Genomic DNA, 27,093 nt, shown 5'->3' with positions numbered 1-27,093 from the left:
CAATACTTTTCCGTACTGTAAGAATCATCATCATAGAGCTGGGCAGTGGTGGCACACGCCTTTAGTCCCACCACTTAGGAGGCAGAGGCAGGTGGATTTTTGAGTTTGAGGCCAGCCTGGTCTACAGAGTGAGTTCCCAGACAGCCAGGGCTATACAGAGAAACCCTGTCTCAAAAAAACAAAAAACAAAAAACAAAACAAAACAAAACAAAAAGAGTCATCATCATAAGCAGCCACAGGCTTGAGCCTGCCTAGCTGTCATCATGTCTGTTCTCTGAGTCACATTTTTTTTTGAGCCCATGAATGTGAGATTCATTGACTCCATGCCTGATGGTTAGGCCTTGTGGAGAACATCGTCTTCTGGGCTACTGGGTTACCATTTTATCATCGGTGGAGCTTGGTTACCAGAACACAGTGGCCAGAAATAGTACGCACTCCTGCAGGCTGGAAGGCTCTACTTGTCTACATGACTGCAGATCCAGTAACAGGGTAGGGACAGCTTGAGGGAGCAGGGCAGGGGGATGGGAAGGAATGTGGAAGGGGCTTTGCTTTCTCTAGCAATGGGTCACCTCTGGCTCGGTCTCCCTGCCGCATCCCCTCCTGGTGGTTTGAATCTGTGCTTTCTCAGCAGCTCTCCTTGGAGAATGGGTTCACGCATTTCCACTGCAAACATGTCTTTGTCTTCAAGGGAAGGGTGCTTCTCTTCTTCCCATCTCCATAGGATCCAGGAGACCTGCGGCTGCGGAGTTCTTCCGTAGGCTCAGCTGTTTGCAGAGTGAACTAAAGAGCTGTGCTGCAGTTTTGCTTCTTGCACATCTCACACTTGCTCTTATAACACCTGCGCATTTCTGTATTTTATCCCACGGTGTTTAGCCCTGTAGAACTGCAGTGATTAGACTACGTTTTAAAGTATTTGGTTCTTTCTCCATTTTGATAAAGTGGCAGCAACATGATACGATGGAACTTGATCTCTCTCATCAGTATTTATAAAGTGCCCTTCTATGACTCCTCCCTCTAGCACACATGTGCCCATGCATGTGTGCACAGCCACTCCCTCATTAGATACTACTCTCCAGCTCCTGGTTACTGTTCGAGTAGCCCACAGTAACACCCTAGAGGAGCTTCCTAGACTAACAGCCACACTGCAAAGTAAGCAGTCAGCAGTGATGCTAATGCAGTATTGCCTCCAATGACAGCAGCTGACAGCCTTTTCAAGCAGAAGTAAGGAGCAGCAGTGGAGATGTGTCAGCAATGTAAGCCTGTTGTTTTAATGTTAAGCTGCAAACTGGAAAAATCAGAGTATGTGGCATCAGAACTTGTCTGCTTTTCAAATATTTTTATTTCTTCCTTTGTGGTGGGAAACTTGTTTGCAAGAATACCTACTAGAAGTTGAGAGCAGATATAGTCTGTGGATCCCACAATTCCGGGATTACTGAGTAAACCCTGTTAGTACCAACTGAAGCAAGAATGATAGGCAGTCTTGTTCCAGCTGCAGGGGGTTAGGTTTCTTTTTGATGAGCTTGTCCCCAGCAGAACCTTAGACCCTGAAGCCTAGGGTGGCCTCTAGTTTCTTTTATTCCTAGCCATATATGATAACAAACTTAGTTGATATTATGTTCCAACTTGTTCCCAGGAATGAAAATCCTTCCATTAGGGTCAGCCCTGCCTGTCTTGTTGAACAGTGCTGGATCAGATGGCTGAAGGTTCTTACAGAGGCAGCTGATCCTCCAGCATTCCCTGTCTGAATTAGCCTGTTTTCCATTACTATAGAAAAAAGTCCAAAGCAAAGTTAACATTTGTAAAGAAAAGAGATTTATCTGGAGGTCTAAGGGCTTAGGTTAAATTCTTCTTAGCACTGACAAGGGGCTCTTTGGCTGTATCTGTTATATCATGGTAGATGTACATGGAGGGAACACATGCACAAATGAGAGGGCACAGAGTGGGCATAAATCAAGGGTGGTTCAGCCTTGCACTTTTACAGCAGTCTATTCACACGAAGATTAACTAGGGTTCTCAGAAATTACATCAGTTGCTTGGCAGTGGTGGCGCACACCTTTTAATCCCAGCACTTGGGAGGCAGGTGGATCTCTGAGTTTGAGCCTGATCTACAAAGCGAGTTCTAGGACAGCCAGAGCTACACAGAGTAACTGTCTTTTAAAAAGAAGGAGGAGGAGGAAGAGGAGAAGGAGAAGAATTATTACATCAGTTACTTCCAAGGGCAGTGTCCCCAGTGACATAATGGCTTTGTACTAAACCCCCACCTCTTAAAGGTTCTACCACTTTCCAACATCAGCACACTGAAGACCAAGCTTCCAACACTTAAATACTCGTGGGACACTCATACCTAAAACATATGCCATGTGCTTTGGTTTGGAGGTATGTCCTTCAAGGACCCATGTGTTGAGGCTTAGTCCCCAAGATGGCGCTTTGGGAAGGTACTGTGAATCTTTAAACGGTAATATCTTGCTTATATTTCTATTGCTGTGACAAAACACCATTATCAAGGCAACTTATAAAAGAAAACAATTATTGGGGGCTTACAGTTTCAGAGGGGGAGTTCATGATGAGCATGGCAGAGAGCATGGCAGGCAGGCATGGTGCTGGAGCAGTATCTAAGAGTTTTCTTCTTGATCCACAAGCCTAAGGCTGGGAGAGGGCTAACTGGGAATGGGCTCTGCTTTTGTAATCTCACAGCCTGCCCACAGTGACACACCTTTTCCAGTGAGATCACACCTCCTAATCCTTCCCAAGCAGTTCCACCAACTGCGAACCAAGCACTTGAATATATCCAAGTATGGGGGCCTGTGATGGTTTGATAGGAATGACCCCCATAGACTTATATTTGTGAATGCTTAGTCATAGGGAGTGGCACTCTTAGGAGGTGTGGCTTTGTTGGAGAAAGTGTATTATTGCAGAGGTAGGCTTTGAGGTCATATATGCTCAAGCTATGCCCAGTGTGGTACACAGTCTTCTGCTGCTGCCTGCAGGTAAAGATGTAGAGCTCTCGTTCTCCAGCACCATGCCTGTCTGCATGCCACTGTGTTCCCACCATGATGATAATGGGCTAAATCTCTGAAACTGTAAGCCAGCCCCAATTAAATATCTTCCTTTATAAGAGTTGCTGTGGTCATGGTGTCTCTTCACAGCCATGGAAACCCTAAGACTGGGCCATTCTATTTCAAAGCATCATAGGTGGTAGCTGATAGAAGTTTCTAGGTTATTGGTTTTGTTATTACCACCTTTGGCTTATGGATAAAAGAAATGTAAGGTGCCCCTAGGCCTTAGAGAGTTGTAGGTTCTGCTGGAGACATCATTAGACCTTAGCTTGTCTTCTCTCTACTTTCTTTTTCTTTATGACTCACAAGCTGAGTTTGCTCCACTCTGAGTTCCTGCCAAGATATTTTATCCTTGTTAGAGGCCAAAAGTGATGCAGCCACTTGAATTTGAGCTGGAACCTCTAGAACCAAGAGCCAGAGTTGGCTCTTTCTATGTATGCATAGAAATTATATTAAGGTAATTACTGTAGGTCTTTCAGTATAGTGTCAAAGTGAACTATACAGCATCCTCATTCTCCATGAAATTATAAAGTATTTTAGTACCTTGAGAAAGCTTGACAGTAACCAAAAAAGTCTAAGCTAAGAGGTACCATCTCAGCCATTTTGTCATTTGAAACAGAACTGCATGTAAGTGAATAAAGATTCAGATTCTGAGAACCAGAAATCTTTTTTTTTTTTTTAAGGCAGGATCTTATATAGCCAAGACTAGCCCAAACTTACCTTGAGGCTGAGGATAATCTTGAACTTCTGGTCCTCCTGCCTCCACTTTCTGAGTGCCAGGATTACAGATGTGTGCCATCATACCCAGTTTATGACGTGTTCATGATGGAACACAGGACTTCATGCGTGCTAGTCAAATGTTTATTCTACCGACCAAGTCACATGAGTCAATCCCCTGTCCGGAAATTCTTTCCTAATGAAATACCTTTCAAAAGTAAGTTTTGGAGAAGCTGGTGTTCTTGGCTGAGTTCTGGAAGGGAAGGAAGGCAGATTATTTTTATAAAAGTTAGGTTTCAGCCCTAAGAGCTGGACAACCTGGCTCCAAACCTCAAACCCTCTACTTTGAGTAAGTCATTTAGTCTCTTTGTCTCATCTTTTCATCTACAAAATGTGGATGATAATCCAGTTATAAGGCATGGTACCCAATAACTGCTTGGCAAATAAGAGTTAATCCATACTGTCACACCACCCAGTAACTTCACATATTTTGGAATTCTGTAACACTGTCATTAAATAATGAACAGAAACTAAAGAATGTTTATTTATTGTGTTTCAGAAGGTTGCACAAAACCTTCTTAAACATTGTTTAAGAACACTAATGGTGCCTGTGGATTCATTTGTTCTCATGGAAATATTTACAAATATTTCTCATGTAATATAATGGCAGAGTTTCATTTCTAGCCAATCCTGTTGCTAGTCACCTGATGGGTTAATTATTGTCCTGACTTCTATGTTGACTGTTGTCTCATAGTTCTCTACTGTCTGTTTGTACTTGTAAATAACAAAGATTTTTAGCTTTAAATGTTTTATGTATTTTAAAATATAACCTAGCTACTACTTGCTTTCAGCACTTAAAGTTACGTGGCTGAGGTTTGCTCTTGCTGCATATTTATCCAATCTACTCTGAGTAGATATGGCTGCTCTTTTGTGGGGCTGGGATAGAAAATGCTGCTGTAAATATTCCCTATAAGTCTCCAAGTACCTATGTTCAAGGATTCTTGTGGAATTTATGAGAGACTGAAAGGTCAGAGGTCATAGGATATTTGATTTTGTTATTTGGTTTGATTTTTTGAGACAGAGTCTTTCTTTGTAACCCTAGCTGGTCTGGAGCTATGTAGACTTGACTGGTCTTGAACTCACAGAGATCTGCCTGCCTCTACCTCCCAAGTGCTGGGATTAAAGGTGAGCATGTGCTACCATGCCTGGCAGGTGTGGGTGTCAAACCTTATCGAATCATTCCAAAGCACTGACAGATTATGTTCCTTCTGGCCCAAGAGCCCCTATGACTCCTGCACCAATATTACTAGACTTCTGTTTGGTACTGTGGCTATAGCTAATAATCATATTTCAAGTTAAATGGCATATGAGGTTACCAGTGAGGTTGGACGTTTTTATTTGTTCATTGGTCATTCAGTTGTCCCCTTTTATAAAGGATGTATAGAAGTCTTTGCTCCCTTGTGAATTGTGTTGCCTTTATAATTGGTGGGCTGTCTTTATATTTGTGGCTGCAGGTTCTTCTGTTCATGTGAGTTGTAAAGATCTCCCCAGCTGTGGTTTCTCTATCTTTGTTTCTTCTCTTTTGTTTTTAAGACTTGCTTATCGTGTGTGTGTGTGTGTGTGTGTGTGTGTTTGCGTGTGTATGTGTGTGTATGTGCATGCGTGCGCGCTTGTGTGTGTATGTTCATGCATACGTGTGTAAGTGTGTGTGATGTGTGTGTGCGCGCACGTGTGTGTGTTTGCATGTGTATGTGTAAGTGTGTGTGGGCGTGTGGGCTTGCATGCTTGTGTGTGTGTGTTTGTGCATAAGTGCGTGTGTATGTGTGTGTGTGTTTGTGCGTATGTGTGTGTATGTGTGTGTGCACGTGTGTGAGTGCGTGTATATGTGTGCACGTGTGTGTGTTTGCGTGTGTGTGTGTGTATGTGTGGGGGTGTATGTGCATGCATGCGTGCTTGTGTGTGTGTGTTCGTGCGTACGTGTGTGCATGTGTGTGATGTGTGTGTGTGCGCATGTGTGTGTGTTTACATGTGTATATGTATGTGGGGGGGTGTATGCGTGCTTGTGTGTGTGTGTTTGTGCGTACGTGCGTGTGTATGCATGTGTGTGTGTTTGTGCGTATGTGCGTGTGTATGTGTGTGTGTGTTTGTGTGTACATGTGTGTATGTGTGCACGTGTGTGTTTGCGTGTGTGTGTGTGTGTGTGTGTGTGTGTGTCCTCTGTCCTCTTTTTGCTTATTTTAAAATTTGAGCCCTCACTAAGTTGCCTCAGTTGGCCTTGAACTCACTTTGTAGTCCAGGCAGGCCTTGACTTGTGATCCTCTTCCTTCAGCTTCCTGAGTACCTGGGATCGCAAGCCTATACCACACAGACCTAGCTCCAATGAACAGTACTTTCTATGTCTAAGGAGCCTTTCCTCCCCAAGTTTGGGAAGGTGGTCTCCTAAGAGTCATACGCATTTCACAGTGAACTCTGGGGATTTGCCTAGAGACTTCATGGGGTGAAGGATCAGTGTGGTTTTCCTCATGTGGCTATCCAGCTGCACCAGTATCACACATCTAAAGGATCCTCTTCCCTCGTGCTCCACACTATCTCTGCTGTCCTGAGTCAGATGTCTAGACCATGGCTGTTTCTAAGCTTTTCATTTAATGCCACTGGTCAGTAGGTCCATCTCTGTGTGGTTGTTACTTTGACAGGGTCTCTAGCCCAGGTTGCTCTATTTTCTGTTGAATCATCTATATATTTAGAGGGTGACCTTGAACTTCTGATCCTCCTGCCTTGTCCTCCCAAGTGATTGATTACAGATGTACCCTCAGGCTACATGGCACTGGGGCTGAAACCGAGGGCCTTATACATTCTAGGCAAGCCCTCTACAGCTGAGCGCCATCCCTTGCCTTATTCCTTCTGCTTTCTCTGTGGGTGCCTCCCTGGGTCTCACAGCCATTTCAAGCCCTTCTAATCAAGTGGGTGCCAGGTGGCCGTTGAAACAGTTGTCTCCTAAGTCTCAGACATCACTTCAGATTCTGAACTTCACTTACAGATAAAATGCTGGAATGAGTGTACTTGCTTGGGTTTGACCTTTGGGGGACACAGCCAAGCTGTCATATACCTGGTAGCTTTTGGGAACTTCGGTGTTACTGAAATGTTAGTATTGATGCATCAAGCTTACCATGCCGCCAAGTGAAGCCAGTATCAAGGGTGACCTTCTTGCCATGAAACAAATGTGCTCATGCAGCTCTCCAATAGTTTTGTCATCAACCTGAAGTTCGATTGTTTTTCCTGTTTAAGTAGAGAGCATGCTCACACTCATGTGTTGTTTATTGGTGAGGTCATAAGATCAAGAGCACTTTGTGAAACAGTCAGATGTTAAGCAAAGCACAGGAAAGTGACTTTTCAAACACAAGTTTGGGTCTTTATGTGTGAACATGTTTAGGTATATTTTCAACTAAAATAAAACATCAATCTCACTATTCTAAAGTCCCCTCCCCTACAAGGATCCCTAACGGGCACCCCTGGGAAGATTTTGCCAGGTTTCTTCTTTACACTAGTAGAAGCTATGTGACAAGACCTGGCGTATTACTCAACAGTAATGACTGCTAACATTCACACACTGCTGTAATAAGCATGATAAAAAGAAATGGATCTCGAGAGATGGCTCAGTGGTTGAGAGTCCTTACTGTTCTTCAGAGGACCTGGGTTCAGTTCCCAACACCTACATGAGGACTTACAACCATTTGTAACTTCAGTTCTAGGGATCTGACACATTCTTCTGTCCTCTGTGAGTACCAGGCCTGCACATGGTTCATTTACATGCATGCTAGCAAATACTCATACACATAAAATAAAATAAAAAATTGATAAAACTTAACAAATTATTTCTCAAGAGAACATCTGAGGCGGGCTGTGCTTGCCCCTGCCTTTACAGACAAGGAGGCTGAGCACAATTTGCCCTGTCATACATACTCTCAAAGGAACTCAGCTTAAGCTGACGCCTCCTCTTGGGCAGTGTTTTGGCTTACTGATTCCAAAGGGGCTCTTGTACTGAGCAGAGTAGTGACATATGTATGTGCCTTTGGTAAGAAGTTGGATCTAAGGAGGAAGGCTATTTACCTTGTGAATCTTGACCTGTAGATAGTCAAAGGATGTCTGGGTGGACTGAGAGCACAGTATGAACCCAGGAACACCAGGAGGGGGACCAGGTGTGTGGGAAGTTAATGTTGAAAGGATACAGAAAGTTTTGCAAAATGAAGAAAGACTTCTGGGGACCAGAGAGATAGCTCTGTCAGTAAAGTGCCTGCTGCAAAAGCAAGCACCTGAGTTTGATTTCTAACCCGCATAGAAAGCCACATGTAGGGGCTGGAGAGATGACTCAGTGGTTAGGAGTACTAGCTGCTATCCTAGAGGACCAGACTTTAATTTCTAGCATCTACATGATAGCTCATAACTGTCTGTAACTCCAGTGTCAGAGGATCCAAAATCCTTTCTGGCCACTGCAGGCACTACCCGCATATGGGGCATAGACACATACAGACAAAACACCCATACACATAAAATAAAATACTTTATATGGCCATATTTAATGGTATGTATTTGTAATCCCAGCATTGAAAAGGTAGAGACAGGCAGCTCCCCACTGGCCAGTCAGCCTGGTCAGTGAGGTCTGTGCTAGACTCTGTCTCAAAAGCAAGATATATAACACCTAAGAAATGACCCCAGAGGTTGATTTCCAGCCTCTGTGCACTCATACAATTTCTGGGGATGGATGGTGGACGGTGGCAGGGCTTAATGAATGTACTTGGACACCACTGAACCATATGCTTAAAAGAGCTAAAATGGCAAATTTTATGCTATGTATGCTTTGCTTCATTTATTTAACAACTTTCTTGACTTTCATTGATATTATATTTGGTTATAGGATAGTTTCCAGTAATTAAGTATTCTTCAAAATTAGAGGACTAGGGACCCTTAGAGTCTGGATCAGCATTCTTTTAGAATAGACTCGCTGAGCCAGGGCAACATATCCCACACTTGTCACCTTTCTCTGAGGTTCGGCAGTGGTGAGATCTTTGGTAAACATGGAAGCGTATTAGGAGATAGGCCAGTGGCTTAGAGACCAATACTTGTTTCCAGCAGGAGACTGGGGAGACTAGAGAGTGTGGCTGCATTTGCTTGAGGGAGGCTCTGTCCTGCCAGAAGCAGCCAGCCCAAGGTGGCTGGGTGGTGCTCCCCACACCCCTCTTCCCATGTTCACCTAGCCAGGCGATTCTGGTTTAATTCCTCAAGTATCTTGTTCCCTTTCCAAAATAACCCCTCTCTTTGGGTAAAATTTTATATCCTTTGAAATGGGCCAGTTGCCCTGTCAGCTCAAGGGCTCGTGTGTTTGTCAGATCAGGGAGAAGTCCGACTGAGGCAAGAAGGCCCACAACAAAGCCACCCCTTTCTAATCATCCCCTAGAAAGTTAATTTATTTAAGTGTTGTTGTTGATGTTGTTGTTGTTGTTGTTTCAAGATCTCCAAACTCTCCTAGTGTCATTCAGTAATTCCAAGAATTGCCTTCAGAATTTATATAACATGCTTTCTGGAAACTGAGTTTGCAGTGCCTTGCCATGAGTACTGAGCATAGCACATACCTGAGCAGCAAGTGCCACAGCAGCTGGTTCTCACAGCCCTCAACAGCAGCCTGGGAGCCTTGGGGAAGTCAAGCAGGCCTGTTTCTCCTGTCACCCATTTTTCTTGGCACTTGGCACTCTCTGTGCTCGCTGGACCAGTGGCATTGCCTACCAGCCCTTTACAAGACCTGAGGGCAGCTTGTCTGCCCTCCGTCCCCACTTTATCTTTGTTTGATGCCTCATGCCATCCAGTCAGAGAGCTCTTAGGAGTCCTGCCTGGGTGTGTAGAGCCTATTGCTTTGAGTGAAGCACGATGTGCAATGACTCCCTTCACTAAAGCAGAAATTGAAGGTGATTGGAAAGATGGCTGTAGTGTTTTCAGTTCAACCTGCCCAGGTCATTTCCAGCTTAGGTGCCATGGCTCCAGGATACTAATTCAAACTGAGATCAACTCCAGAAACAGGAGCCAAGAATGAGGGAGAATGCAGTGCCTTGAGGTGACGTGTGCCAGTTGCTTGTTGTAAACTTACTTCTGGACAGCTAAGGTGTGTTCCAGTTTATTGACTCTTTGAACTGAGAGGTGAAATGTAAGTAATATGGTCCATAAAGAGGAGACAGGCTTAGGATCGCAAGGGGTAGCCACATCATCAAGCTTGGGTCTGTCCCCAGCCCTGCTCTTCCCGGGGCAGGATAAGATTCAGCTAAGCCCTGAAAAACCAGCTACTTACATATTCTTTGGCACTAAGAATCTTTGTTTCACCAAGTCAGTGTGCTCCAGGTTTTCTGGGGCAGCTGATGTGACAGTGTGGGGAGACAGTGTGGCCCCATCACCCTCTGACACCGAAGACCAGAGAGGAAGAAAGGCTTCCAGATGTGCTGCACGTTGCACTGTCTCCTGGAGCAGCTGAGGGTCTTAAAATGGCCATGTGTTTAGGACCTCATTAGCAGTTCAGTAGTTCACATCTGAGTGAGCCACTGGGTGGGCTCCTCCCCACTGAAGCTGCTACAGTGAGGAGACCCTAGCCTCAGACCCTCGTCCCTCTGTTGACCACTGAACAGGAGGCAGAACACATTTGGGTGTGTATGTAACAGGACCGGTTGCCCAGAAGGACCCTTTGAAAGCCTGAGAATAAGGGGTTCTTATTGAAAGCCTGTGAGGTTTTGTGTATCAGCAGAGATTTTTGGACTTGAACACATTTCAAAAACATTCAAGTTTGATGTTCATTTAGATAGGCATGAGGCCAAACTCTCCCAGCTGTTTGTTAAACCTGCCTGTTCTGGAAAAGCATTTGCTTCTTCATCCCTAGGAAAGGTCTCGCTATGCCCTTTCTTGATCCCGCCGTGCCTGTATGCTCCTGGGACAGAGTCAGGGGAGGACCATGAGGTACTGCCACTGTGACTGATGCCCCAGATGGGGAGACTGATCACCTAGCATACCCTCACTGAAGCTATGTGAGCAACACTGGGCAGAGTTCTGGATCAACCCTCAGAAAGTGCTCACAGGTACCATGTGTTCCATAACGCAGCTAGGGCGCCCACAATTCTAGGCTTAATATGATTGGGTGTGCAGAATTCCCACCTAGCTTAGGAACTGAAGCCATGCTCCCAAGAGTCGCGTTTGAGGCAAGTGTGGTACATCCCAGTAGTTCATCTCTTGGAGAACCCAAGAGTTTGGAGCCAGCCTGGGCAACATAACAGCTCTCAATTCTAAATAAGTAATTTCCCCTGGGAATGAATAAGCACAGGAAGAGTTTCCCAAGTGCAAGGCCCATGGCAGCTCTTTCCTGGGAAGTTGTCTTTCTTCTTTTCAAAACGCATGCCTACAGGTCCATCCTCCATTAGGGTGGAGAGCTAGGAACTCTGTAGTATTTCTAACTTTGCATCCACAATCCCTGGGAACCTAGCTGTGTGTGGATTCTGACTTGGGGTGGCAGGTAGAAGAAAGAGATTCTGTTTTTTACAATCTTTCTAGTCACCTTTGGTGGGCACCAGTCACAGCAGCTGTACTTAAGGCCACAGGCTAGGTGTTTGTTCATGTGTGTGTGTGTGTGTGTGTGTGTGTGTATGTGTGTGTGTGTGTGTTTGTTTGTTTGTTTGTTTGTTTTTCTGGCATTGGTCCATTAAGAAAGCCCAGCCAGGACTATCATGACTCCAACTAGCACATAGTAAGTTGAAGACAATAAAAAGGTAGAGTTCCTTTGGGTTATATGAGAACCTTCAGAAGAATTGCTGGTTAGATCTGAATATACACTTCTGGACAGGGCTGGCTGCGCATATCCTGCTCCGCCTTCCCTTTCAGAACACCTGTTCCCAAATGACTCATCTGGCTTTAATCCCTCATCTCCCCTCATCATCACATTGCTCTTCGTTTTTCATACTGCTTGCTTTGGTTGGGTCAGCTGCCAAACCATCTTCTCTGGTTAAAAATGTCTTTTGAACACACTCGCCCCACCCACCCTACGCCCCCTCCTCTGCTGATCCAGTCTTTCCTTTGCTCAGTGTCACATGCATACTTTCCCTCAGGCCTTTGGCAGCAGTTCCAGGTGGGCTGCCCAGCTCTGAAGTCGGGGTGGGGGAAGCCATCAGAGCTCTGAGGACCTGTGCCCCACTGGAGTCGGGGTAGGGGAAGCCATCTAGAGCTCTGAGGACCTGTGCCCCACTGGAGCAAATCTTCTGGGCTGTTCTGCACAGCTGCTTCTGCATCCTGCCCACGTTTAGTAGATAAGCAAAGGAAGGCTCCTGGCATGCAGAGTCTGAGAGCTGAATTCACAGACCATCACAAGATCCCAAATGTTCAGGTTCCTAGGATTTTATTTCTAAATTAGCTGCCATGAATGCAGCTCTCACAGCGAGGTAGTGCAGGTTTGCATGATTGATATGCATGTTTCCTCCTTGAGGCACTTAACAAGCTTAAGGAAATTAGAGCCACAGACTTTAAAATTTTTAAAAAAAAAAATTTGATGTGTATGCGCTACAATATGTGAAAGTGTGTGTGTGTGTGTGTGTGTGTGTGTGTGTGTGTGTGTAGGTCAGAGGACTACCTTAGATGCCAGTCCTTGATCTCTGTTGTATGAGAGCAGGCTGACTGACCAATGGTCTGGGATCTTCCTATCTCTGCCTCCCATCTCACTCTAGGAGCCCTGGGGTTACAGATAAGCGCTATCTGTCCTCTGCCTTCAAGTGGCTTCTGGGGATCTGTACTAGCTGGTTTTATGTGTCAAGTTGACACAGGCTGGAGTTATCACAGAGAAGGGAGTTTCAGTTGGGGAAGTGCCTCCATGAGATCCAGCTATGGGGCATTTTCTCAATTAGTGATCAAGGGGGTAGGGCCCCTTGTGGGTGGTACCATCCCTGGGCTGGAAGTCTTCGGTTCTATAAGAGAGCAGACTGAGCAAGCCAGGGGAAGCAAGCCAGCAAGAAACATCTCTCCATGGCCTCTGCATCAGCTCCTGCTTCCTGACCTGCTTGAGTTCCAGTCCTGACTTCCTCTGGTGATCAACAGCAATGTGGAAGTAAGCTGAATAAACCCTTTCCTCCCCAACTTGCTTCTTAGTTATGATGTTTGTACAGGAATAGAAACCCTGACTAAGACAGGATCCAAACTCAGGTCCTCATGTTTGCACACCAAGTTCTTTACCCACTGAGCTGTCTCTTCAGCCCTTACTAGGCATTCTTGATTGGAAACTTTTGTGTGTATTAGGTTTCAGAATTTTAAAATGTACAACTTCTAGCTTTCTCTTTCCTCAGCCCAAGTCAGGACTTATAGGAGTAGATCCAGGAGAGAGCTGAACAAGAGTTCATATTCAGCAGGTGGTACAGATTTGACAAGGTCAGAAAGCCATCCAAGAAATGGCTGCTGGGTGCCCACTTGCCCTGAGATGTGCCACTGAGACTCATCTCCTATGAAGAACATTGAAATTCCACATTACCACATGACCTAGATTCTCACTGGGGCATTATATGTCCGTTCTAAGCCCTTCCCTAAGCCAAACATAGTCTTTATTTCAGGAATTATCTTAGGGTTCTTTGAAATTTTCCAAAATAGGGTAAAATATGATTTTAATGACTTTACTTTAATGAAAAGTAAAGTTTGAGTAACTGGGTCATTCAAATACCTGGAATTTTATGTGTATCCGACTTTGGGGTAGCCGGCAGATCACAAACGTGTGTGCACAAATGTGAGTGACTGTTCTCTAATAAGTCTTGCATGTGACATTCTAGGATCAAAGCCCCAACCCCACCTCCTCAGGCTCAAGGCCACAGTGTAGTCCTCACTGACTGACTACACTTTATGCCATGTTGTAGTCCACAGTCTTACATTTGGAGGTTTAAGTTTTTGGCAGTGGACTAGACAGCACCGTGCCTCCCTCTCCATCCATGTCACTGTAAGATTCAAAATCCTTCCCTGCTTCTTGTTTGGTGCTTTGGAGTCAGATGGATTTAGTTCAGTATCTGTGCTGTGAGTCTGGCTGGATTCACTCTGCCTAACTTGCAGGGTTATTGTGGAATCAGTGACTAAATAGTCCAGGTCCTCCCAGCTGCTACTGTTGCTATTATTTTACTTGTCTTGGAAGCATTACATTTCTTGGCTTGTAATTTACCTTGCGGGTTGTAAGCTCTCGTGGTTTTTGACAGCTGTGTTGTCATTGGAGGGGGGTTACTCCCGTTCGACTTGCACCCTCAATGATGAGGAGGTGCTTGAGAGGCCTAAATGCATGGGCTAAAAAGGCATGTCAGACAACAGAGCACCCTCTGCAAAGGCCCGTGGGGCATGAAGACTAGTGAGCTGAGGGAGGAGTTGGCCTTGGCTTGAGATGGGCTGAAGATGATGTACTAGGAACAAACTAAGGTAGCAGGAGCCAGATCACAGCAGGTGTTGTAGAAGTTGCTAAATTTTAATTATCAGTAATGAAATCTATTAGTTACCTTTCTCCTTGCTGTAGCCAAAGTACCTCACAGGAAGCAGTTTAGGGAAAAACAAAGATTATGAAGAGAAAGCATGGTGGTAGGAGCAGGAAGTGCTAGACAGTTTGTGTGCCTTGAGGGATGGACACTCTTCACTTGCTTTCCCTGTTTTATTCAAGTAAGGATCCCAGCTTATGGGATGGCACCCCAAGTTTACGATGGGTCTCACACCCCAGTTAAACCAATTCAGAAACACCCTCACAGACCTGCCAAGATTTGTCTTCTAGGTCATTCTAAAACCTGTCAAGTTGGCCAATGAAATTAACCATCAGAGTTGGATTCGTGTTTTAGCGTGTTCTCCTGTTCATCATTAATTTTATGTAAGTGTTCAATAAGTCTCTGAACAAATATGTTTTAAGTGAGATAATTGAACTTTTTTTTGTTTTTTTATTAGATATTTTCTTTATTTACATGTCATATGATTTCTCCTTTCCCAGTTCCCCCCAAAAAACAAACAAACAAACAAACAAAAACAACAAGAACAAACCCCTGTTGACTCCCCCCTCCCCATGCTTGCCACCCCACACTCTCCCACTTATTGACCCTGGCATTCCCCTACACTGGGGCACAGAACCTTCACAGGGCCGAGGGCCTCTCCTCCCATTGATGATTGACTTTGCAATCCTCTACTATACACATGCTGCCAGAACAATCAGTCCCACCATGTATAGTCCTTGGTTGGTGGTTGAGTCCCTGGGAGCTCTGAGGGTACTAGTTAGTTCATATTGTTGTTTGTCCTAAGGGAAGGAGTTAGGGAAAGGACCAAAGGAGCTGAAGGGTTTGCAGCCCCTTAGGAGATAACTGAACTTTGAACCAGGTCTACAAAGTACGTGTCTTCTGACTTAAGTCATGACTGCTCTTGGTGACCCAGCCACCCTGATCTTTCCTGTGGTCCCTCTTCTTACTGCCTCAGGCTGGCAGACAATGTCCCACGTCCAACACTGGCATGTCCTAAGCTTTCTTGTCACGTTTTGTTTTTCTTGCCTTGGGATTTCCTCAGTGGGTTAAATTTACAATATCTTTGGATTCAGTGGCCTCAGACTAATGCCAGTCATTGTGGTGCCAACATTACTTACTTCCCACCAGATGCTTTCAGCCACCCTAAGACATTGGAGCAGGTTTCTGGAGAGATGAGAAGCATTGGTTCTGTTTCCAACACTCTTCCCTGCCTTATAAAGCCACTGACGTTCAGGAAGTGGGTGGCGAGGCAGTGCCATCTCTCCCTGCCCCCAACATGAGTTCTCAGCCTTCAAGTGTGCCCAGGGGTGCGCAGGGCCCACACTGGGCCTAGCTGCCTGTGTTCCAGATCCTCTCCTGCTGTTCCCAGTACCTCCCTTCCAGTGCCTGCCCATCACACGTGCTTAGCAGGTCCACTGTTGTTCCTCCTGTCTAGCTCTCAGATCCAGCCCACACCTTTTCAGCTCCATATCACAAGTCAAGTGTTTGAAAGCTGTTATTTCATGTTAATTAGAAGGTCTTTTCCCAGCCAGGAAACCGGCACAGAACTGCTCCCTCAAGCCAAGGCTTCAAGACAGAAGCACCCTGGCCTTTGTACTTGAGGACAGTGAAAGGGATCATGGCTAACTGCTGCTGAACAAGGAAATATTTTCACCCCCTTCTGGACTTTGCTCTGAGCCTGGCCAAGCCTTACAACCTTGGTTTGTCCTTACCCAAGAGCCCAGTCACCTACAATGCTAAAGTGGCCTGTAGCCCCACAATCCTAGAGCACTCTCCTAGACACAACTGCTGGGCAGCAGCCTTAGGGGATCCCCTGGGCCTCCAAATGGTCTTCACTAAAGACTGACAGGGGACCAATCAGAAAGCTTCTCCCTTCTAACATGCTGGATTTGGGTAAAAAATAACTCCTAGAAAGTTCTGGACTCATGTAGGCTTCAGCAAGAGTTAGCTTCTGATTTCTTTCAAAAACTCTTGAGACCCAATCCCAACCCTTGAATGGCTGTCAGTCGCTGTAGAGGGCCCTAGTAGGCTTCAAGGGAATTTTCATCTCTTCAGATGTCATGATTCAGAGCCTAGCCCGATGCTTGCATCTGGCCTTCCTCTTGGCTCTGCTGCTTATAGGTCAGGGACCACAGCCTTCCCATTACCTGGACCATTACTACCTCAGCCCAGATTCTGCACCGCAAACCAAGGTCTGAGGAGGAGGCTGCAGCCCTGACATGTCTCTGAGAACACAAGCAAGCATCTTTAGCCTTCCTGTGCTCTACTGGGAGAGAGGCAGAGCTAAGTTTGGAATGTGCTGAGGCAAGCTACTCCTGTCCTGTCATTCACCAGCAGTGACTTTGCTGCTCTAGGTACCATAAAGTTGGGTATTATATCACATGTGGCTGAAGAACTCTCCTATGTCTCATTATAACACTTGAAATCCATGTCTTCATCTTCCACGGGCTACAGAGAAAACCACTGGTGAGTGGGTGTGATGAAGGATCCATTGGACAAAGAGCAGTTATGGACACTATGAAGGGGAGGCCAGAGAAAGGGCAGGTGAGAGGGCTCAGGCACTCACAAATCATCTTCAAAATGCAACTGGCCAGAGGGGACAGGCATCCATGTCCCCGTCTGCTGGAGAGAAATAAATACTACCTACCTACAAAGGTAATTGCTGAGGACACCACCAATGTCTGTAAGTCCCATGTGCACATAGGAGGACTTCAGTAATCTGCAGCTGTCCTCTCTCCTGTCTTTATTATAACAAACCCTAGCTGGTCAGTATACCCTGAGTAGAGAAGATGGAATAAAAAGATGGTTATAGGAAGACTTACTCGGCATGGTGGGTTTAGCTGAACTGTAGAACAGTTAGGTGCCAGAGGGTAAGATCCAGGCTCCAGCATACAGAGCTGGAGGAGAAGCAACTGGTCAGCGCCATAGAAGTAAAGGGTGGGAGGAAGGGTCCATCAGGGTGCGTGACGCATGGTAATAGGGAGGTGACAGCTTCAAAGGGATCTTGATGTGCTGTTGAGGTGATAAGGAGCCATGCTGTTTCTCTAGTGGAACTGAACATGATCATTAGACAGATCTGTAGTAAGGTTTCTGAGAGCTGAGCAGGGAGCAGACAAGAGGCAACCCAGTCTCTGCTCGAACCTTCTCAAGACACTGGATGTGAGTGCAGGGACTGAAAGAGCTGTGGTCTTCAGTCAGTGGTCTGCAGACACTCAGGTTCCTTGGCACTCAGGTCTAGATGGTGTCTAAAGAGCCGTAGTCTTCAGTCAGTGGTCTGCAGTCACTCAGGTCTAGATGGAGGCTAAAGAGCTGTGGTCTGCAGTCAGTGGTTGGGCAGTTTCCTTGGCACTCAGGTCTAGATGGTGGCTAAAGAGCTGTGGTCTGTAGTCAGTGGTCAGTTTCCTTGGTACTTGGGTCTAGATGGAGGCTAAAGCCATGGGTGATGTTGAGAATTAGGAACTACTCTGATGATTGTGAAGGGGCTCAAGTCCTAAGTCTAACTACTGAAGAGCAGAGCTGGGCAGGTCAGGAGACCTGCTCCATGCTGCTCCTGCCTCATGGGACTTCAGGCAGTCTTTCTTTTTTAAACAGGGTATTTCATAGCTCAGATTGGCCTGAAACTCAGTGCATAGCCACTAACAGTACTCCTCCTGCTTCTGACTTCTTCAAGCATGGTTTACCATGCCCCAGCTCTGTAAGCGTTCAAAGCTTCTGGGAAGGTTAGCATTCTCCTGGAGGGCTCTCTGCAGACATGTGTATCAACTGAGTCATATCTCCTGTGTTATCTTATTAATAAACCAAGGGTCACATTTAATAGATTTTTGAAATTTCATAAATAAATTGGCTTAGTTCTAAAAAAGCATGCTTTTAATAAAATCTCTGTATTTTGAATAAAATTGCCCGCTCCAGTGCTTTTAATCCTCACCACAGTTCATTATCCTGTGCTTGCTTGTGCTTGCTTGCTAGTGTGGTGAGACTTATACTAAGCCACAGGTTGAGCACAGGTTCAGGAATCCTTGACTCCACATCCATTGCCTTCCCTAGACCCTGCAGATGCAGAGATGGCCCCATGCTAAGATGAATGCAGTTCATGGTCTGCAGAGGTCCAAGCAAGATGGGGTCCCAGTGCAGAGAGGGGGAGTGGACACAGTCTGTCCTAGCTCAGAAGCTATATCCAGCTGATTAATGTGCACAAAGGAAAACTTAGTTTCTCCAAGGAAGCCTCGCTGTATGTACAAACCACACTTGGGCAGGCCCTATACCCAGCAGTAGATGGCCAACACAAAATGAGCTCAGTGGTATTTTTGAAACTTTTTTTCTCATAATTCTTTGTCTGGGCATTTTTCTTACTTTAACATGTCTTTTGCTTATATATTATGGTTTCCAATTTTGTGTTTTCAATGGTATTTCTGTATGTGTGATTCTGTGTGTCTCCGCATCTGGATGTCTTTCTTGTACTTTTCTTTCAGTCTGTTTTTCTGCTTGTTTGTTTGTTTTGTCCTATTCTAGTTTGTTGGGTTTTGTTTTATTATTAACCCTTTAGATGCCTGTTTGTTACTATTTTCTAATGAGATTGAGAGAAAGAAAAGGAGAGGATTTGGATGGGTGGGAAGGGTCTTGGAGGAGCGGAGAGGGAAAACCATGATCAGAATATAGTTTATAGAAAAATCTGTTTACAATGAAAATTAAAATAAAATGAGTGCAGTTGCCCCCCACCACAGGCCGAGCCACTTATCTGATTTTTGAGGTGGGCCTCTGGCCTGACCTGTGTGCTCTCTTCCTTTTCTCCCACTGTAGACTACTGTTTTCCAAAGTGAAGTTGGAGTCACTCTGCCGGGGCCCAGACGAGGCACTGCTCACCTGTAAGCACATGCTACAAATATGGAAATCCTGCTACAACCTTACCAATCCCAGGTAAGAGGCCAGTGGTGCCCGCTTTGTGTCATGTTTGCACGGGTATCCGCAAATCAGAGCTTTCTCATATGTGCATAAATATGGTGTAAACTCTATCACTCCCCCGTGTCCGAGTTCTCCACAGGTAGAATGATAGGGCTTCGTGCTTCCCCGTGGCTGACGAAGCCTCCAAGTCCTGGGTTTCTTTTATTCCCCTCTCCTACCAGTTCCAATGACAGGTCTTAGCATCTCTTTAGGAACTGGCCAGTGGCATAGTCCAAATGAGTTTCCTACAGTAACATTTAAGAGACCTGTGTTGCTAGCAGGTCACATCCTATTCAGAAGGGAAGTCACTATGAACACAGCTAGAAGTAACCTTGAAGAAGTTAAATTCATGACTCATACAAATATAAAATCAACACATATTAGATATTTTATTTACTTGATTTGCTTGTGAAGAAGCCAGTACAAGGTTATGGTCCATTCAAAGAGGAGTTTGTAATGTATATAAGCAGAAAAGCTGAAATTAATTTACAAATAGATGAAAAAATAGTATCCTATAAGATGGCAGACTATATTGTATGGGGCTATCTTTTCCTCGGGGTAGAAGTCAGTTGTATCCCCACAGATAAAATGGATTTGCCTTAATGGTTTTCTGCAGGCTACCTCCTTCTGCCCCTTCAGAACTGTGTAGTACTGTAGTTAACGGAAGGTCAAAATGCTACCCTTTTGAGTCAGCAGATCCGGAGAAGAACAGCCAGTCAAGTCCCCAGCAGGTCACCAACGAACACCCCATAACCCATGTGCCCCAAGTCTGGGGCACACTGCAGTTCACCAAAAGGCACCCCATAACCCATGTGCCCCAAGTCTGGGGCACACTGACAGAGTGACTTAGCCAAGTGTTAGCCGATGATTCAAGTGACTTCCTGTGACTCAAATACTCGGAAGGTTTTTTCAAATTCATGGCATGGTGTATGGATGACCTATAGTATGCTCTGAAGAGTCAGGAGGCAAACAAGCTATCTGTCATTTGATGTGGTACCAGGAGTGTAGGAGGTAGCAGAGGGCACTGGTGGCCATGGTCTGCAGAGACCTACAGAGAGGAGAGGTGGCTTTGAATTGGACTGTGCCACTGGGAAATGGGAATTTTGATTTTCTTTAACAAAAATGTCTTTAGTTGAACAAAATTTAGTGTGGCTCACACTCTAATTCCAGATCTGAAGAAGACTAGGCAGGAGGATTGCTGAGAGTCCCAAGGCAAATTAAACAACAGAATGAGTCCTAGACTAGCCTAGGCTACAGAGAGACCCCGTTTCAACAAACAAACAAATCAAAAAGGCTTTCCAGTTAGGAAAACTCTGAGCCTGTGGAGGTGTGTGCACCCCAGTGAGTTGACCCTGATTTAGCTGCGGCTGGGTAAGCCAGCTCCACTCACAGGGTCCCACAGGATTTCTGAGATGTAGTAAGCCCCGCCCCCTTCATGCTGCACCTGCTCCCTTCCTCTGGCGAAGGATAAGCAGTGCTGAATTTCACATTTTCCCTGTCACAGTTTGATCTGAAAATAAAAATCATTTTTACTTTAAAAATCCTGCTTATCTATATCTATAAGCAAAAATGGGAAATGCCAGTCTTTCTCTCCCTCAAAGGCCCCTCTCCTGGCCCGATAGTATCAGGATTTGGGAGTCTTTGCCCATAGCCCAGCCTGCAGCAGACACTGCTCAGCTGGTAGGCTCCATGCTGGAGCCCATCTTTTGCCTGTACCCCCTTTAGAAGGGAGAAAATAAACCATCAGCTTTCTCTTTGCCAATTTCCCTCAGTTCTCCACACCTCTCCCACCTCCCCACATTTCCTCCCACTTAGCAACCAAGAATATTGGATGTGCAGAGAAAAAAAATAGCAGAATTGGAAAGCCTTTAAAAATACCTAACCAAATGCCTATGACCGTATTCTTCTTTCCTTGAAAGATCTTTTAGGGACAGAGCAAGGTGTCCCTGCCCTGGGGTGGAGATGACCCCTCCCAAGCCCTGGGCATGGGGTGGAGGCAGGACAGGTATTGTCAGAGCTCCCTGTCTGTCTCAACTCCATTTTCTCAGGATATAAATAAATATTTCTCCGAAGCCGTTACCATTGCACAGATGTAGGCATGTTCGATCAGCTGGGGTGAGACGTGACCTTGGCTAGGGAATGCAGCATGCACAAACAAGGCTAGCTCTGCAGTCGGCACACCTCACAGCCCCCAGATGCAGTAGCACAGAACCAACAGCAGCCTCCAGGCTCTTTAGGTCATATGAACTTTCACACAAGAGGGAATCATGGTACCTGAGAAGCTTCCTCTACTAAAAATAAAATAAGCTGAAGACTAAGCAGGAAGGTTTTCAGAGGAAGCACTTGGAGTCGAGAGGGAGTAGGTCTACCCGCCTGACTCCACTGCCCTTGTCTCCATGTGCTCAGTGTGCCCCTTTGCTTCATCTGTCCGGTTTCCCATCTTCCCTGAGGCTCGGCACTAAGCAGAAGGTGGAGGAAGACATGGGCCAGACTGAGCGTGGCCAATGAGAACAGCCCCTGACTATGTGTTCTCGGCAGCTCTTCCCATCCTTATTTTTGTTTGAGGGAAATCTCTGTAGAAGCCGGCTGCAGAGCTGAGCTGTGGACACCTTGTACCAATAGGGCTCCACCTGCGCTTGGAGGATGCAGTTTCTGCTTTGAGCAGTGGGTGGACGTTCTCTCCAGGGTACATTTGGGGAAGTGCTGTTGTTTCAGATTCTCTTTTCCTGGGTCTCAATTTTTTCTTGCATTTAGGATAGGGATCTGACTTGTTCTGTCTTCTCTCCCTTAGTAAAGAACAAAGCCCCCTCAATTCTTCTCCATAATGACTTAGCTACCCAGAACAGCATGAATCTAACCAGACTCTTACCAGGAAGGTCCCCGTGGGCTGCCAGCATTCCAAATCACAGCATTTCAACCACAGGGTAGTGATTTCTTTCGCTGAGAATTTCTCTGTGCCAGTACCAAACCCGGCCATTTTTGTGCTGCCTCTAATCCCTGTATTAGCCTTGCAAGATAACTACTGTTACTCCAACTTTAGAGGAAATAAAGAGCTGAAGGAGACTATGTAACATACCCAAGTTTTCCAACTTTGATTTGAGTGGAGTTACCATCAAACAGGAGGCTGTCTGACACCAAAGCTCTCCCCATGACAGCACCCTGCTTCTGTTGATGACAGCCACTTTCTTTTCTCCTCCTCCTCCTCCTCCTTCCCTCCTCCTCCTCCTTCTCCTCCTCCTCCTCCTCCTTCTTCTTCTTCTTCTTAAATTGTCAGTCACTTCTTTTCCACCTCTGATCACTGCCACCTGAACCTTCTCTGTCATTAGCCTTAAAAATGGCATCCTCATGATTGGAAGAAACTTGTCTTCTTCCCGACTCCTGAGTCAGTCACTGACAAACAGCACTGAAAGCTGACACACACCGCTGCATGTTTTCCTTACTTTAGGCCTCCCAATAATCACCAGCGTTTGGTAGGGCTATTTTTATTTTACAGAGCATGTTCTCATTCTGCCTTCAGAAAAGCAAGTGCCATGTTGGATCACACTTTTCTTACTGCTGCAAGACATAAGGCTCAAACACAATGAGAGTTTGTGTGATTAAGACCAGACCTCAGAGGCTACACGGAAGTAGGGGTCCTGTCTTAGTCCGTGTTCTATGGCTACAAAGAGACACCATGACCACAGCAGTTCTTATAACAGAAAGCGTTTAACCGGGGCTGCCTTACAGGTTCAGAGGTTTAGTCCATTATCATGGCAGGGAGCAGGCAGCAAGCGGGCAAACATGGTGCTGGAGAAGTAGATGAGCGTTCTACATCCAGATCTATAGGCAGGAGGTAGAGAGAGACCCCAGCGCCTGGCTTGGGCTTTTAAAGCCCCAAAGCTCAGCCTCTGTACACACATCTTCCATTAAGGGCACACCTACTCCAACAAGACCACACTTCTTAATCCCTCTCAAGTAGTGCCATTCTCCAATGACCAAGCATTTAAATCTGTGAGCCTATGAGAGCCATACTTATTCAAACTACCACATTCCACTCCCTGACCCCTATGGGTTTGTAACCATATCATAATGCTAAATAAATAAATATGCATAAAGTCCAACTCCAAAAGTCCCATGGTCTATCACAGTCTCAACACTGCTTAAAGTTCCAAAGTTCAAAGTCCCTCTGAGAGTCAAGGACATCTCTTAACTGTTACCCTATGAAATCCAAATCAAAAAGCAGATAACAACTTCCAACCTACATTGGCATAGAATATACATTAGCATTGTAATAGTGAGGAAATGCTGAACCAAACCCAGACCCACCTCTCTTGCAGCCTTCTCTTAGATGCAATATATATATATACACACACCCATAGTATGTCACACAGTATCCTAGGAGCTGGAACTCCAGCATTTTGACATTTTGACTCCTGGTCTATCACCACCACACCTTGGCTCTTATGTTTATCCTCTGCAGCTGTGGAAGACAGGAAGAGTCTCTAAGAGAAACTACAGTTCCAATTTTAACCAGTGTTTACTCTGCATACTCTGAATTCTCAGTCGTAACAGAGAACGGTAATTCCCTGGAGGTGCACACTTCTGTATGGAGACATTTCCAGCTTATCTCCGTGGACTTGGGGTCTTCCTGATTTCCTCTCCTGAAATTACCTCTTAGCACCACTGACCAGTGCTGGTTTCCTATCCTTCCTGCATCTCTTCCTGACAGCCTGAGGGCCAGGCTGAGAAGAGAGGAGGTGCAGTGGTAAATAGTTTGTGAGAGGTGCTCAAGTAGACAGAGTCCCAACTGGAGGAAGGGAAGTGACATCTAAGTCAGTGAGAGGTGTGGGTCTAGAAAGAAAATATCCAATTTGAAAAGAGGGTATCTCAGTTTTGAATGATGAATAGTTGCTTGAATGCCGTTTTTAAAGGGGCAATGAAAGAGAACCTGCAGGATAGACCCGGATGGAGTTGCTCTGCCCGTGGAAGGAGATGAGTGCAGTGTTGTTATTAATGATTATGCTTGCGGATGGAGTTGCTCTGCCCGTGGAAGGAGATGAGTGCAGTGTTGTTATTAATGATTATGCTTGCAGTTGATTTCTAATGTTTGAATGTGAAGCCCTGAGATTCCCACATCTCCCATAGTTGCACTGGAAGGCCAGAGGTAAGCCATCTCTGGGATAGTGACCAAGGCATAGTGACCAAGACAAGTGTTTAAAGGGAACTGTGTTTCTGACCCTTGGCGTGTGCCTAGAAGTCTTTTGTTTGGGGTTTTTGTTTTGGTTTTGGGGGGAGGGTTAGTTTTGTTTTGTTTTGGTTTTTTTCAAGACAGGGTTTCTCTGTGTAGCCCTGGCAGTCCTGGAACTCACTCTGTAGACCAGGCTGGCCTCGAATGCAGAAATCGGCCTGCCTCTGCCTCTGCCTCCCAAGTGCTGGGATTCAAGGCGTGCGCCACCACCGCCCAGCTGTGCCTGGAAGCTTTAACTTACCAGAATGCTCTATCTGTGCACTCTCTCAGTTCTGACTCTTTCCTTCCATCATCTGGCCAGAAAAGTCCCCCAGGTACAATGGCTTTCTCAATGAGAATTCATCAATGACAGACACAGAGTAAGAGCCAGGTCCATCCAGGCTCCAGGACCCCAGAGTCCGGGGTCCTTTCAAACTCACACATCAGCCAAGCTCATGCTCTGAAATGTGTAAGGTGGAATCCTGCAATATTATGGCTGCAGCACCCTCCAGTGTGGTCCAGTGGGTGCCCAGGCAGGTCCTTCCTTTGTACTATCAATACCTCGTATGTTCCAGAATCACTATATATTGAGATGAAGCCTTCTGAAAGCAGTGTTGAGATCACTAACCCTTTGCAATTGTATATATGAAGAACTACATGAACAGATCAGTATTAGAAACATTCAGTGCGTGTTGTATGATTCTTTGCTCAAGATTTTACATTGTCTTCTACTAAGGGAGATGTTTTTGTTTCCCAGTGTGGAAATAATTAATAGTGCAGCTTCCAGCAAGTCTGTAGGAACGATGTGGTAAATGCATGCTGACAGTCTGCAGTGAGCGAAGCTTCCTCGGCTTCCTGTGTTTCTCTAACTACATCTCTGGACGTGGAAATTGTAGCCTGTAAACTGGGTTAACATTCATAACAAATCTTGTTTGTCACTTTCGAACAGCAGCAGCTGCACACAGGAAGGAAATTGTGTTCCTTGAAATTGTAGATTTCAAATGTCTTAGGAAAAAAAACCTAGAACCCCATACATTATCATATAGGAATAATAATAATAATAATAATAATAATAATAATAATAATAATAATAACAATTTCTACCTACTTCATAGATTTGGGATCTGTAATGGTCTAAGGTCCTTTAACTGCTTCACCCCTGTTCAGCCTGCAGTGGCTTCCATGTGACAGTGACAGTGACAGGGATGCCAAGCTTGTTTTGTAGGCCAAGCTGGAGAAAGGGTAGTAAGGAAGCTGGTGGAGGCAGGCACCAAAGCCTGCTGTGATTTCCCCAGGTTCCCTCTAGCCAGCCTTTGAACCCCAGGAAAGCCAGAGGGCCACAACACCAGTCCTGCTGTGACTGTTCACTGAAGTGCTCCACACTGCCTTTCCCTCATGTAGTAAATGAGGATATTATCCATGTAAGGGACTTCAGATTTACCTGGAGACACACTCACTCATGACTGATCACTCCGGCAACCTCAAATCCAGCAGCTGCCCTGAGAGCTGCAGAAGTCTCGAGAAGTGCTGATGGTCCTGGAAGTTCTCGTATGTGTGGTCTGGATGAAGCCTTTGTACTGTACAATTTAGGAAATGTTCTGGGTAATTCTCATACCATAGAGTTCATAGCCCTGCTGTGGTTGGTAAAGATGTCTTGGAGGGTAGTGAATGTAGGAGCTGATAAATTCCTTCCAAAGCTTCAGGGCACAGAAAGCCACCTATTCTCTCCCTGTTGAGGGGACAAAGAAACTGACTAGAAGAGTTCACCTTCCCCCTCCCCCTCTCCCTCCCTCCCTTCCTGTGTGTACAAGATTGTAAGTATGTGTGCAGATGCGGACACACCCCAGTACATCTGTGCTGGTCAGAGGCAATTTTCAGGAGTCACTTCTCTCCTTCCATCATTGGTGTGGGGGTCAAAGTCACGTGGGAGGCATAGGCCGTAAGTCCTGTACCCACTCAGCTGTCTCACTCAGCTGAGACACTCAGCTGTCTCACCAGCCCCGTCTTCTCTTATATGTTCTAATGGCAGAAAAGTAAAAACAGCAAGGATCTGTGGGCATCCCGGAAGCTGTGTTTGTGATATTCACCACTGTATACATCCCTGAAGCCCTGGGTACAGGACACCTTCAGGATGGACAGAGGAGGACTGTCCAGACATACATAGGTATCCCTGTGCTTCACACTCTGTGCCCTTGGTCTTTCAAGTGACTGACATTTACAGTGTGTTTGCAGTGACTCTGGACGTGGGAGCAGCCTCTTAGACAGAACCATCGCTGACAGACGACAGCTTAATACAATCACTTTGCCAGACTTCAGCGATCCTGAAACAGGTGAGAATCAAAGGCCAGAGGGGGGGGGCTAGGTGAGGGGAGCAGAAGGTGGGACCAGGTGCTGGGTTGGTATTTGAGATTGACAGACCCCAGGAGTAGGGTGGAGGATGAGAAGGGTTGGGGTAGAGTGTGGGGAGAGACACTTAACTGAGAGGTGCTCCTTCAGCCTCATTTTCCAGTGTTGGTTCACAGTGAGGAAATGAGTATCATTAGCCCAGATCAACTCTTAAATCTATTTCCCCTTGTTCTGGAAACTTAAACTTTGAAACTACAGTGTGGTGGCTTCTGTGTACCACAGGTTCCTCTCTGCTCTGTCT

At 45.7% G+C, this 27,093-nt stretch overlaps 1 protein-coding gene across 3 annotated transcripts in view; it reads left to right on the top strand.

Annotated features, from left to right (window-relative positions):
• The window catches only part of Ttc7b (tetratricopeptide repeat domain 7B), a 222,094-nt gene that overhangs the window by 147,477 nt on the left and 47,524 nt on the right, over window positions 1–27,093 (top strand). For all 3 annotated transcript variants that reach the window (XM_031356455.1, XM_031356456.1, XM_031356454.1), the window contains exons 16-17: window positions 19,100–19,216; window positions 26,679–26,776. In XM_031356455.1, coding sequence (XP_031212315.1) covers window positions 19,100–19,216; window positions 26,679–26,776 — 215 coding nt within the window. The remainder of the gene's footprint in view (window positions 1–19,099; window positions 19,217–26,678; window positions 26,777–27,093) is intronic.

This window comes from Mastomys coucha, unplaced genomic scaffold (assembly GCF_008632895.1).
Source record: "Mastomys coucha isolate ucsf_1 unplaced genomic scaffold, UCSF_Mcou_1 pScaffold6, whole genome shotgun sequence".
In the NCBI taxonomy this organism is placed as follows: Eukaryota; Metazoa; Chordata; class Mammalia; order Rodentia; family Muridae; genus Mastomys; species Mastomys coucha.
This window is presented reverse-complemented; position numbering and strand designations above follow the sequence as displayed.